The 12737-nt window shown below is 52.9% G+C and overlaps 1 protein-coding gene across 5 annotated transcripts in view; it reads left to right on the top strand.

Annotated features, from left to right (window-relative positions):
* The window catches only part of LOC134341100 (dynactin subunit 1-like), a 114644-nt gene extending 102735 nt beyond the window's left edge, over nucleotides 1–11909 (top strand). For 2 of the 5 annotated variants that reach the window (XM_063038853.1, XM_063038852.1), the window contains 3 exons: nucleotides 2003–2023; nucleotides 7824–8012; nucleotides 11442–11909. In XM_063038853.1, the coding sequence (XP_062894923.1) occupies nucleotides 2003–2023; nucleotides 7824–8012; nucleotides 11442–11723 (492 nt within the window). In that variant the 3' untranslated portion in view covers nucleotides 11724–11909. The remainder of the gene's footprint in view (nucleotides 1–2002; nucleotides 2024–7823; nucleotides 8013–11441) is intronic. The other 3 variants (XM_063038855.1, XM_063038857.1, XM_063038856.1) reach the window with 3 other exon arrangements.
* The last annotated feature ends 828 nt before the right edge of the window (nucleotides 11910–12737 follow it).

Raw genomic sequence — 12737 nt, 5'->3', positions numbered from 1 at the left:
CTGACATTGGAGAGTAGATTCACGAGAATAATTCCAGGAATGAGAGGGTTACCCTATGAGGAACGTCTGGCAGCTCTTGGGCTGTATTCCCTGGAGTTCAGGAGAATGAGGGGGGATCTCATAGAAACATTCCAAATGTTAAAAGGCCTGAACAGATTAGATATGGCAAAGTTATTTCCCATGGTAGGACAAGAGGGCACAACTTCAGAATTGAAGGACGTCCTTTTAGAACAGAGATACGGAGAAATTACTTTAGTCAGAGGGTGGTAAATCTGTGGAATCTGTTGCCACGAGCGGCTGTGGAGGCCAAGTCATTGGGTGTATTTAAGGCAGAGATAGATAGGTTTTTGATTAGCCAGGGCATTAAAGGATAAGGGGGGGAAAGCAGGGGAGTGGGTATGACTGGATGAAGTGGATCAGCCCATGATTGAATGGCGGAGCAGACTCAATGGGCTGAATGGTCTACCTCTGCTCCTAAATCTTATGGTCACTTCTATTCCTTCACACATGACAACATCAGACATACTGCTAATGTCTTCCATAGTGAAGATTGATGCAAAATACTCACTGAGTTCATCAGCCATCTCCTTGTCCCCCATTATTATTTCTCCTGCCTCATTTTCTAGCGGTCCAATATCCACTCTCATTTCTCTTTTAATTTTAACATACTTGAAAAATCTTTTACTATCTACTTTGATATTATTTTGGTAGCTTGCTTTCATATTTCATCTTTTCCCTTCTAGTGAAATTTTTGGTTGGTCTCTGTAAGTTTTTAAAAACTTCCCAATATCTGTCTTCCCACTAATTTTTATGTTGTTGTATGCCCTCTCTTTTCCTTTTACAATAGCTTTGACTTCCCGTGTCAGCTACCGTTATACTATTTTACCATTTGAGTATTCCTTCATTTTTGGAATACATATGTCCTACATCTTCCTCATTTTTCCCAGAAACTCACACCATTGCTGCTCTGCTGACATCCCTGCCAGCAGCTCCTTCCAATATACTTTGGCCAACTCCTCTCTCATATCACTGTAATTTCCCTTACTCCACTGAAATACTGCTACATCAGACTTTACTTTCTTTCTGTCAAATTCAAAGTTGAACACAATCATATTGTGATCATGGGTTCCTAAGGGTTCTTTTACCTTAAGCTCCCTAATCACCTCTGGTTCATTACATAACACCCAGTCCAGTATAGCTGATCCCCTAGTAGGCTCAGCAACAAACTGCTCTAAAAAGCCACCTCTTAGGCATTCAACAAACTCACTCTCTTGAGATCCATTGATTTTTACCAATGGACCTGCATGTTGAAATCTCCCATAACTACCATAAGATTACCATTTTGACTCGCCCTTTGTATTTCCTGTTGTGTGTTGTGTGACTGGGCTGTGTGTGTGTGTGTGTGTGTGTGAGAGAGAGAAACTGGGTGTGTGAGTGTGAGAGAGAGAAACTGGGTGTGTGTGTGTGTGTGAGAGAGAGAGAAACTGGGTGTGTGTGTGTGTGTGAGAGAGAGAGAAACTGGGTGTGTGTGTGTGTGTGTGAGAGAGAGAAACTGGGTGTGTGTGTGAGTGTGTGTGAGAGAGAGAAACTGGGTGTGTGTGAGAGAGAGAGAGAAACTGGGTGTGTGTGAGAGAGAGAAACTGGGTGTGTGTGTGTGAGAGAGAGAAACTGGGTGTGTGTGTGTGTGTGTGTGTGTGTGTGTGTGTGAGAGAGAGAAACTGGGTGAGTGTGTGTGTGTGTTTGTGAGAGAGAGAAACTGGGTGTGTGTACTGATATACACAGTTGACTTGTCCCAGGGTGAGCTGTGAGTGCTGTGTGGAGTGGTGTGGCCAGGTTGTCCCTCACTGTTAGATCCTTCACTGCTGTCTGCTGTACTGACATGCAACTCCACACTAACCTATGATGCTGTTCTCTCTCTGTTTCTGCTCCCGTTCTGTTTGGCCGATGCTACTGCTGCTTGTGTCTTCTCTCGCCTCCTCTGCTCCCTCTGGTTGTGATGCAGCAACCCGTTCGACGCACTAAGGTGAGCCGTGGTCACAGCGTGCGGGATCGGGATCTCCACTGTACCCACAGCACCCAGCAATCCACGACCATCCCCATCCCAGCAGACACAGTGACCCATCCCATCCCAGCATATGCAACCCGTCCCAGAATGCACCGTGATTCATCTCCGTCCCAGCACATGACCTGTCCCCATCCCAGCACATACAGCCACCTGTCCCCATCCCCATCCCAGCACGCACAACCACCTGTCCCCGTCCCAGAACACGCAGGGACCCGTCCCAGCACGCACAGCCAACCGTCTCCGTCCCAGCACGCACAGCTACCCATCTCCGTCCCAGCTCGCACAGCCACCCGTCTCCGTCCCAGCACGCACAGCCACCCGTCTCCGTCCCAGCACGCACAGCCACCCGTCTCCGTCCCAGCACGCACAGCCACCCGTCTCCGTCCCAGCACGCACAGCTACCCGTCTCCGTCCCAGCACGCACAGCCACCCGTCTCCGTCCCAGCACGCACAGCCACCCGTCTCCGTCCCAGCACGCACAGCCACCCGTCTCCGTCCCAGCACGCACAGCCACCCGTCTCCGTCCCAGCACGTGACCTGTCCCCATCCCAGCACGCACAGCCACCTGTCCCCATCCCCATCCCAGCATGCACAGCCACCTGTCCACATCCCCATCCCAGCACGCACAACCACCTGTCCCCGTCCCAGAACACACAGGGACCCGTCCCAGCACGCACAGCCACCCGTCTCCGTCCCAGCACGCACAGCCACCCGTCTCCGTCCCAGCACGCACAGCCACCCGTCTCCGTCCCAGCACGCACAGCCAACCGTCTCCGTCCCAGCACGCACAGCCACCCGTCTCCGTCCCAGCTCGCACAGCCACCCATCCCTGTCCCTGTCCCAGCACACACAGTGTGACTCATCCCCATTCATTCCAGAAGAGCCCAGAGCCCTTTGCACTCCTGGGACAATCCATCTTTTCCAGGCAAATCCGAGTGGATGCTCCCAGACTGACACGACCGATGGAGCCTCTCCCAGGCACTGGAGGGCTGATTCTCCCTGTAAAGACTGTCTGCTGTAACTTTCGGATCATGTGAGAGGGATTAGTGTTCTTCAGTATCAATACTGTGGGTTGAAGGTCGTGATGCTGTGGTGTACTGTTGTAATAGTACCCAGACCCTTCCCCTTTCAATCAGTGCCTTGTTTCTTGGTTATGTCCACCAGAGTAGATGACCTGGGATCTTTGCCTATCTGAACAGCTGCCCTCATTGATTCTGTCCCTATCTGCTCTCCATACCCTCACGCTCCCTCCAGCTTTGGTTGTTGATGGCGAGTTCTCCCAGGTTTGAATTGAGAACTGGGGTTGTTTTCCATGGAAGAAGGAAGATTGGGTGGGTGTTTGGTGGTGGACAGGATCGGGGAGCTGTCCCATGAGTGTGATCCCAGGACTGTGGCCCTGATTTAGAATTGGGGTTAAAGATCAGGGGTCATTATGAGGGCAGGTGCCCAGAGGAGTGTTGACCAGTTGAAGGGAGAATGCCAGTGTGAGGATAGGGAGCTACATTTGTGGTCTAGGTCACTAAACACAGGAATTCTGTAGATGTTGGAAATCCAGAGCAACACACACAAGATGCTGGAGGAACTCAGCAGGTCAGGCAGCATCTATGGAAATGAATAAACACAAGAGATTCTGCAGATGCTGGGAATCCAAAACAACATACAGAAATTGTTGGAGGAACTCAGCAGGTCAGACAGTATCTGTGGAGGAGAGTGAGTAATAATTTGTTCATTATTCTGTGCTCAGAGTTTTAAACAGTATGTCTAAAGTAGGAAAGGGCTGTGCTCTGTCATTTAACGATTAACCATTGTTAATGACCACTCAACTCATTGTGATCACAGTTTGATGCTAATATATGTTTAAAAAGATGTTGGTGAGATTCCTCACCGTGTCCAGGAAGAGTTGCTTGCCACACCTTGCCGTGCCTCGGGATGAGGGGGAGAGTTGCTTCATTAGCAATGCCCGGGATGAGGGGGTGTGATCTGCCTTACTGTGCCCGGGATGAGGGGGTGTGATCTCCTTTAGCTGTGCCCGGGATGAGGGGGTGTGATCTCCCTTACTGTGCCCGGGATGAGGGGGTGTGAGCTCCCTCAGCTGTGCTCGGGATGAGGGGGAGTGATCTCCCTTAGCCGTGCCCGGGATGAGGGGGTGTGATCTCCCATACTGTGCCCGGGATGAGGGGGGTGTGATCTCCCTTAGCCGTGCCCGGGATGAGGGGGTGTGATCTCCCTTAGCTGTGCCCGGGATGAGGGGGGTGTGATCTCCCTTAGCCGTGCCCGGGATGAGGGGGTGTGATCTTTCTTACTGTGCCCGGGATGAGGAGGTGTGATCTTTCTTACTGTGCCCGGGATAGAGAGGTGTGATCTTTCTTACTGTGCCCGGGATGAGAGGGGGTGATCTCCCTCAGCTGTGCCCGGGATGAGGGGGTGTGATCTCCCTCAGCTGTGCCCGGGATGAGGGGGTGTGATCTCCCTCAGCTGTGCCCGGGATGAGGGGGTGTGATCTCCCTCAGCTGTGCCCGGGATGAGGGGGTGTGATCTCCCTCAGCTGTGCCCGGGATGAGGGAGTGTGATCTCCCTCAGCTGTGCCCGGGATGAGGGGGTGTGATCTCCCTCAGCTGTGCCCGGGATGAGGGGGTGTGATCTCCCTCAGCTGTGCCAGGGATGAGGGGGTGTGATCTCCCTCAGCTGTGCCCGGGATGAGGGGGTGTGATCTCCCTCAGCTGTGCCCGGGATGAGGGGGTGTGATCTCCCTTCACTGTGCCCGGGATGAGGGGGTGTGATCTCCCGCAGCTGTGCCCGGGATGAGGGGGTGTGATCTCCCTTCACTGTGCTCGGGATGAGGGGGTGTGAGCTCCCTCAGCTGTGCCCGGGATGAGGGGGTGTGAGCTCCCTCAGCTGTGCCCGGGATGAGGGGGTGTGAGCTCCCTCAGCTGTGCCCGGGATGAGGGGGTGTGAGCTCCCTCAGCTGTGCCCGGGATGAGGGGGTGTGAGCTCCTTTACTGTGCCCCGGATGAGGGGGTGTGAGCTCCCTTACTGTGCCCCGGATGAGGGTGTGTGAGCTCCCTTACTGTGCCCCGGATGAGGGGGTGTGAGCTCCCTCAGCTGTGCCCGGGATGAGGGGGTGTGATCTCCCTCAGCTGTGCCCGGGATGAGGGGGTGTGATCTCCCTCAGCTGTGCCCGGAATGAGGGGGTGTGATCTCCCTCAGCTGTGCCCGGGATGAGGGGGTGTGATCTCCCTCAGCTGTGCCCGGGATGAGGGGGTGTGATCTCCCTCAGCTGTGCCCGGGATGAGGGGGTGTGATCTCCCTCAGCTGTGCCCGGGATGAGGGGGTGTGATCTCCCTCAGCTGTGCCCGGGATGAGGGGGTGTGATCTCCCTCAGCTGTGCCCGGGATGAGGGGGTGTGAGCTCCCTCAGCTGTGCCCGGGATGAGGGGGTGTGATCTCCCTTACTGTGCCCGGGATGAGGGGGTGTGATCTCCCTTAGCCGTGCCCGGGATGAGGGGGTGTGAGCTCCCTCAGCTGTGCCCGGGATGAGAGGGTGTGATCTCCCTCAGCTGTGCCCGGGATGAGGGGGTGTGAGCTCCCTCAGCTGTGCCCGGGATGAGGGGGTGTGATCTCCCTTACTGTGCCCCGGATGAGGGGGTGTGATCTCCCTTAGCCGTGCCCGGGATGAGGGGGTGTGAGCTCCCTTACTGTGCCCGGGATGAGGGGGTGTGATCTCCCTTAGCCGTGCCCGGGATGAGGGGGTGTGAGCTCCCTTAGCTGTGCCCGGGATGAGGGGGTGTGAGCTCCCTTAGCTGTGCCCGGGATGAGGGGGTGTGAGCTCCCTTACTGTGCCCGGGATGAGGGGGTGTGAGCTCCCGCAGCTGTGCCCGGGATGAGGGGGTGTGATCTCCCTCAGCTGTGCCCGGGATGAGGGGGTGTGATCTCCCTTCACTGTGCCCGGGATGAGGGGGTGTGAGCTCCCTCAGCTGTGCCCGGGATGAGGGGGTGTGAGCTCCCTCAGCTGTGCCCGGGATGAGGGGGTGTGAGCTCCCTCAGCTGTGCCCGGGATGAGGGGGTGTGAGCTCCCTCAGCTGTGCCCGGGATGAGGGGGTGTGAGCTCCTTTACTGTGCCCCGGATGAGGGGGTGTGAGCTCCCTTACTGTGCCCGGGATGAGGGGGTGTGAGCTCCCTTACTGTGCCCCGGATGAGGGGGTGTGAGCTCCCTCAGCTGTGCCCGGGATGAGGGGGTGTGATCTCCCTCAGCTGTGCCCGGGATGAGGGGGTGTGATCTCCCTCAGCTGTGCCCGGGATGAGGGGGTGTGATCTCCCTAAGCTGTGCCCGGGATGAGGGGGTGTGATCTCCCTCAGCTGTGCCCGGGATGAGGGGGTGTGATCTCCCTCAGCTGTGCCCGGGATGAGGGGGTGTGATCTCCCTCAGCTGTGCCCGGGATGAGGGGGTGTGATCTCCCTTAGCCGTGCCCGGGATGAAGGGGTGTGATCTCCCTCAGCTGTGCCCGGGATGAGGGGGTGTGAGCTCCCTCAGCTGTGCCCGGGATGAGGGGGTGTGATCTCCCTTACTGTGCCCGGGATGAGGGGGTGTGATCTCCCTTAGCCGTGCCCGGGATGAGGGGGTGTGAGCTCCCTTACTGTGCCCGGGATGAGGGGGTGTGATCTCCCTTAGCCGTGCCCGGGATGAGGGGGTGTGAGCTCCCTTAGCTGTGCCCGGGATGAGGGGGTGTGATCTCCCTCAGCTGTGCCCGGGATGAGGGGGTGTGAGCTCCCTTACTGTGCCCGGGATGAGGGGGTGTGATCTCCCTTACTGTGCCCGGGATGAGGGGGTGTGAGCTCCCTCAGCTGTGCCCGGGATGAGGGGGTGTGATCTCCCTTACTGTGCCCGGGATGAGGGGGTGTGAGCTCCCCTAACCGTGCCCAGGGTGGGGGGGAGCGTGATGTGAGTTCCCTCGCTCTGTCCAGGAATGAGGATGTTTGGGGTGCCGAGGACTGGTAGCGTCTATGGGGAGTGAATTGTTCTCCCTGAGAATCAGGGCTATCACCGGCATATGTTGTGAAATGTGTTGTTTTGCAACAGCAGTTTATTGTGATACATAATGGTAAAAACTATAACTTACAATAAGAAATAGAAATGTGAAGTTCAGTAAGCAGTGCTAAGAGAGAAGCATACCAGTACGGGTTCGTTGTCCGTTCAGAAATCTGATGACGAAGGGTAGAAGCCTGCTTCTGAAACATTGAGTGTGTGTCTTCAGGCTCGTGTACCTCCTCCCTGATGGTAACGATGAGAACAGGGCATGTCCCAGGCGATGAGGGTCTGTAATGATGGGTGCTGTCTTTTTGAGGCATTGCCTTTGAAGTCGTCCTCGATTCTGGGGAGGCTGGTGCCCGCGATGCAGCTGGCTCAGTTTACAGTTTTCCGATTTTGTGCTGTGGCCTCTCCATACCAGGCGGTGATGGAACCAGTTAGTGTACTCTCTCAGCTGGGGAGGGTGAGGGGTTCGGAGTCTGAGAGGGCGAGCTGGGGTTAAGCACCCCAGGTGGTGGGTTGACCAGTCTAGCAAGGGGAGAAGGGCTGATGGGCTCACGCTGGACGGAGTGGCAGTCTGGGACAGTCATGGGGGCTGCATCTCCTCCACTGACTGCTGCCCTTTTCTCACAGTCTACATGCAATGTGGATGTCCCCTGGCAGGGTGGGCTGTAGGCCAGTGGGTGGAGGACCTGGCTCACCCAGCCTCTAAACAGTGCCCCTCTCTCCACAGCCTACACGCAATGCAAGCTCGGCGGCCTCCAGTGTGGGCACGGCCTCATCTGCCACCCCGTCACCGTCAGCCGGAGAGATGAGCAGCAGCGATCCAGGAACACCGGCACAGACCCCGCTGGCTGCCCCCGTCATGCCCACGCCTGCCGGTCTGGTGTCCCCCGTTGCTCCCCCGCTGCTCTCTCCCAAGGTGAGTGAGGGGACTGTAGGGTGGAGGGGGCTCCCTTTGCAGAGGATTGACCCTCACCTCTGGCTGTACGGGGTCACTCACCACATCCCATTGTGCAAACAGACACCCCCCAACACCTGATGGTTGTACATGATTGTTATACCGGACATAGGTGTGCGCACAGATGTTGAAGGACGTGTGGGAACAGAAGTCAGTGCAGTTAGTATTACAAGGGAAAAAGCCGAAAGACCGAAGGGTACATCAGTCACCCAGACCCTAGGGTTCTGAAAGAGTTAGTGGTAGGCATTGTTTAGGCATTAGTAACGATCTTTCAAAAATCATTGCACTCTGGCACAGTGCCAGAGGACTGGAAAATTGTAAATGTCACTCCACTCTTTAAGAAAGGAGGAAGGCAGCAGAAAGGAAATTACAGACCAGTTAGCCTGACCTCAGAGGTTGGGAAGATGTTGGAGTCAATTGTTAAGGGTGAGGTTATGGAGTACTTGGTGACACAGGACAAGATAGGACAAAGTCAGCATGGTTTCCTTAAGGGAAAATCTTGTCTGATGAACCTGTTGGAATTCTTGGTAGAGATTACAAGTAGGATAGATAAAGGGGATGAAGTGGATGTTGTATATTTGGACTTTCAGAAGGCCTTTGACAAGGTGCCACACATGAGGCTGCTTACCAAGTTCAGAGTCTATGGTATCACAGGAAAGTTACTGGCATGGTTAGAGCATCGGCTGATTGGTAGGAGGCAGCGAGTGGGAATAAAAGGATCTTTTTCTGGTTGGCTGCCAGTGACTAGTGGTGTTCAGCAGGGGTCGATGTTGGGACCACTTCTTTTTATGCTGTATATAAATGATTTAGATGATGGAATAGATGGCTTTGTTGCCAAGTTTACAGATGATATGAAGATTGATGGAGGGGCAGGTAGTGTTGAGGAAACAGGTAGGATGCAGAAGGACTTAGACAGATTAGGAGAATGGGCAAGAAACTGGCAAGTGAAATACAATGTTGGAAAATGCATGGACATGCACCTTGGTAGTAGAAATAAATGCGCAGAATATTTTCTAAATGGGGAGAAAATCCAAAAATCTGAGATGCAAGGGGACTTGGGAGTCCTTGTGCAGAACACAAGGTAAGCTTGTAAGTAGAGTGGTGGTGAGGAAGGCAAATGCCATGTTTGCATTCATTTCAAGAGGTCTAGAATACAAGAGCAGGGATGTGATGCTGAGGCTTTATAAGGCACTGGTGAGGCCTCACCTTGAGTATTGTCAACAGTTTTGATCTCCTCATCTTAGAAAAGATGTGCTGGCATTGGAGAGGGTCCAGAGGAGGTTCACACGGTTGATTATTGGAATGAAAGTGTTATCATAGGAGGAACGTTTGGCTCTGGGTCTGTACTCGCTGGAATTTAGAAGCTGCAGGGGGATGTTATTGAAACCTTTTGAATGTTGAAAGGCCTGGATAGAGTAAAAGTGAAAAGGATATTTCCCATAGTAGGAGAATCTAGGACAAGAAGGCACAGCCTCAGGATATTGGGCATCCATTTAAAACAGAGATGCGGATAAATTTCTTTATCCAGAGAGACCATAAGACCATAAGATACAGGAGCAGAAGTAGACCATTCAGCCCATCGAGTCTGCTCCTCCATTCAGTCGTGGGCAGATCCAATTCTTCCAGTCATCCCTGCTGTCTTGCCTTCTCCACATACCTTTTGATGCCCTGGCTAATCAAGAACCTATCTATCTCTGCCTTAAATGCACCCAATGACTTGGTCTCCACAGCCACTCGTGGCAACAAATTCTACAGATTTACCATCCTCTGACTAAAGCAATTTCTCCGCATCTCTGTTCTAAATGGACGTCCTTCAGTCATGAAGACATGCCCTCTTGTCCTAGACTTCCCCACCATGGGAAATAGCTTTGCTGTATCTAATCTGTTCAGGCCTTTTAACATTTGGAATGTTTCTATGAGATCCCCCCCCTCATTCTCCTGAACTCCAGGGAATATAACCCAAGAGCTGCCAGACGTTCCTCATATGATAACCCTTTCATTCCTGGAATCATTCTTGTGAATCTTCTCTGGACCCTCACCAATGTCAGTGTATCGTTTCTAAAGTAAGGAGCCCAAAACTGCACAGAATTCTCACGAGTGCCTTATAGAGCCTCAACATCACATCCCTGCTGTTATATTCTATAACTCTAGAAATGATTGCCAACATTGCATTCGCCTTCTTCACATCCAACTCAACCTGGAGGTTAACCTTAGGGTATCCTGCACAAGGACTCCCAAGTCCCTTTGCATCTCTGCATTTTGAATTCTCTCCCCATCTAAATAATAGTCTGCCTGTTTAATTCTTCCATCAAAGTGCATGACCGTACACTTTCCAACATTGTATTTCATTTGCCACTTATTTGCCCATTCACCTAAACTGAGTCTCCCTGCAAGCTCCGTTTTCTCAACTCTACCCGCTCATCCACCTACCTTTGTATCATCGGCAAATTTAGCTACAAATCCATTAACTCCATAGTCCAAATCTTTGACGTACTTTGTAAAAAGCAGCGGTCCCAACACCGACCCCTGTGGAACTCCACTGGTAACTGGCAGCCAGCCAGAATAGGATCCCTTTATTCCCACTCTCTGTTTTCTGCCGACCAGCCAATGCTCCACCCATGTTAGTAACTTCCCTGTAATTCCATGGGCTCTTAGCTTGCTAAGCAGCCTCATGTGCAGTACCTTGTCAAAGGCCTTCTGAAAATCCAAGTACAGCACACCTACTGTATCTCCTTTTTCTACCCTGCTTGTCATTTCCTCAAAGAATTGCAGTAGGTTTGTCAGGCAGGATCTTCCTTTCAAGAAACCATGCTGGTTTTGGCCTATCTTGTCATGTGCCTCCAGATATTCTGTAATCTCATCCCTAACAAAGGTGGTAAATTTGTGGAATTTATTACCCCAGGCAGCTGTTGAGGCCAGGTTGTTGGGTATCTAAGGCAGAGATTGATAGGTACTTGATTGGCCACGGCATCAAATGTTATGGGGAGAAAACCAGGGAGTGGGACTAAGGAAGGGAAACGAGGATCAGCCATAATTGATCGGTGGAGCAGACTCAGTGGGCCAAATGGACTGATTCTGCTCCTATGTGTTCTGGTCTGATGTTGGACCTGATCCAACATCTGGTCTGGGCTGAGTTGCCCTCACACTGCCAAGAGCTGATGTGCTCTGTGGGAAGGGGGTGGGGTAAGTGATCCAACTTTACAGGAGGAAGAGGGTCTCCGGGGTGGTGGGGATGGGAGCCAGTGCCTGGGCCCAGGCAGTGTGGATGGAGAGTAATTGGCCATATTGGTGTTACAGGAGGAAGAGGGTCTCTGGAGTGGTGGGGATGGGAGCCAGTCCCTTTGCCCAGGCAGTGTGGATGGAGAGTAATTGGCCATGTTGGTGTTACAGGAGGAAGAGGGTCTCCGGGCGCAGGTCAGAGACCTGGAGGAGAAGCTGGAGACACTGCGGATGAAACGGAACGAGGACCGGGCCAAGCTGAAGGAATTGGAGAAGAGCCGTATCCAACTGGAACAGCTGCAGGAGTGGAAGCACAAGATGCAGGAACAGCAGGCTGAGCTGCAGCGGCAGCTCAAGGAGGCTAAGAAGGTCGACACCCACCCAGGGCACAGGGGAGGGAGAGGGGCTGTGTGTGACGAGTGGACAGTGCATACGAAAGACACCAGGCAGTAGTCATTAAGGCACATTAGCTTGTTTTTCTGAGGTACCATGAAAATAATAGAGGACTTGAACATTTCCTGAATTGCCTTCCTCAATTTTCCTTGTTACCTCTCATACATTCCTCCTAAACTGCCCTCCCAATTCACTTGTTACCTCCAATTAATTCCTCCTAAACTGCCCTCTCAATTAATTCGTTACCTCTAATTAATTCCTCCTGTGCTGCCCTCTCAATTCACTGGTTACATCGAAAGGCAGTGTCCTCTCTCTGATAACAGAGCAATTCCACCAGTGATCAAAAGGCAGTGTCCTCTCTCTGACAACAGAGCAATCCCACCAGTGATCAAAAGGCAGTGTCCTCTATCTCATAGAGAAATCCCACCAGTAATCAAAAGGCAGTGTCCTCTCTCTGATAGCGGAGTGATCCCACCAGTGATCAAAAGGCAGTGTCCTCTCTCTGAAAACAGAGTGATCCCACCAGTGATCAAAAGGCAGTGTCCTCTCTCTGATAACAGAGCGATCCCACCAGTGATCACAAGGCAGTGTCCTCTCTCTCATAGAGCGATCCCACCAGTGATCAAAAGGAGTGATCACAAGGCAGTGTCCTCTCTCTCATAGAGCGATCCCACCAGTGATCAAAAGGCAGTGTCCTCTCTCTCATAGAGCGATCCCACCAGTGATCACAAGGCAGTGTCCTCTCACTCGTAGAGCGATCCCACCAGTGATCAAAAGGCAGTGTCCTCTCTCTCTGATAACTGAGCGATCCCACCAGTGATCACAAGGCAGTGTCCTCTCTCTCTGATAACAGAGCGATCCCACCAGTGATCAAAAGACAGTGTCCTCTCTGAAAACAGAGCGATCCCACCAGTAATCAAAACGCAATGTCCTCTCTCTCTGATAACAGAGTGATCCCACCAGTGATCAAAAGGCAGTGTCCTCTCTCTCATAGAGCGATCCCACCAGTGATCAAAAGGCAGTGTCCTCTCTGATAACAGAGCGATCCCACCAGTGATCACAAGGCAGTGTCCT

Source organism: Mobula hypostoma (assembly GCF_963921235.1).
Source record: "Mobula hypostoma chromosome 4 unlocalized genomic scaffold, sMobHyp1.1 SUPER_4_unloc_1, whole genome shotgun sequence".
Taxonomy (NCBI): domain Eukaryota; kingdom Metazoa; phylum Chordata; class Chondrichthyes; order Myliobatiformes; family Myliobatidae; genus Mobula; species Mobula hypostoma.
The sequence above is the reverse complement of the archived record's forward strand: the minus strand, read 5'-3'. Positions and strand labels throughout refer to the sequence as shown.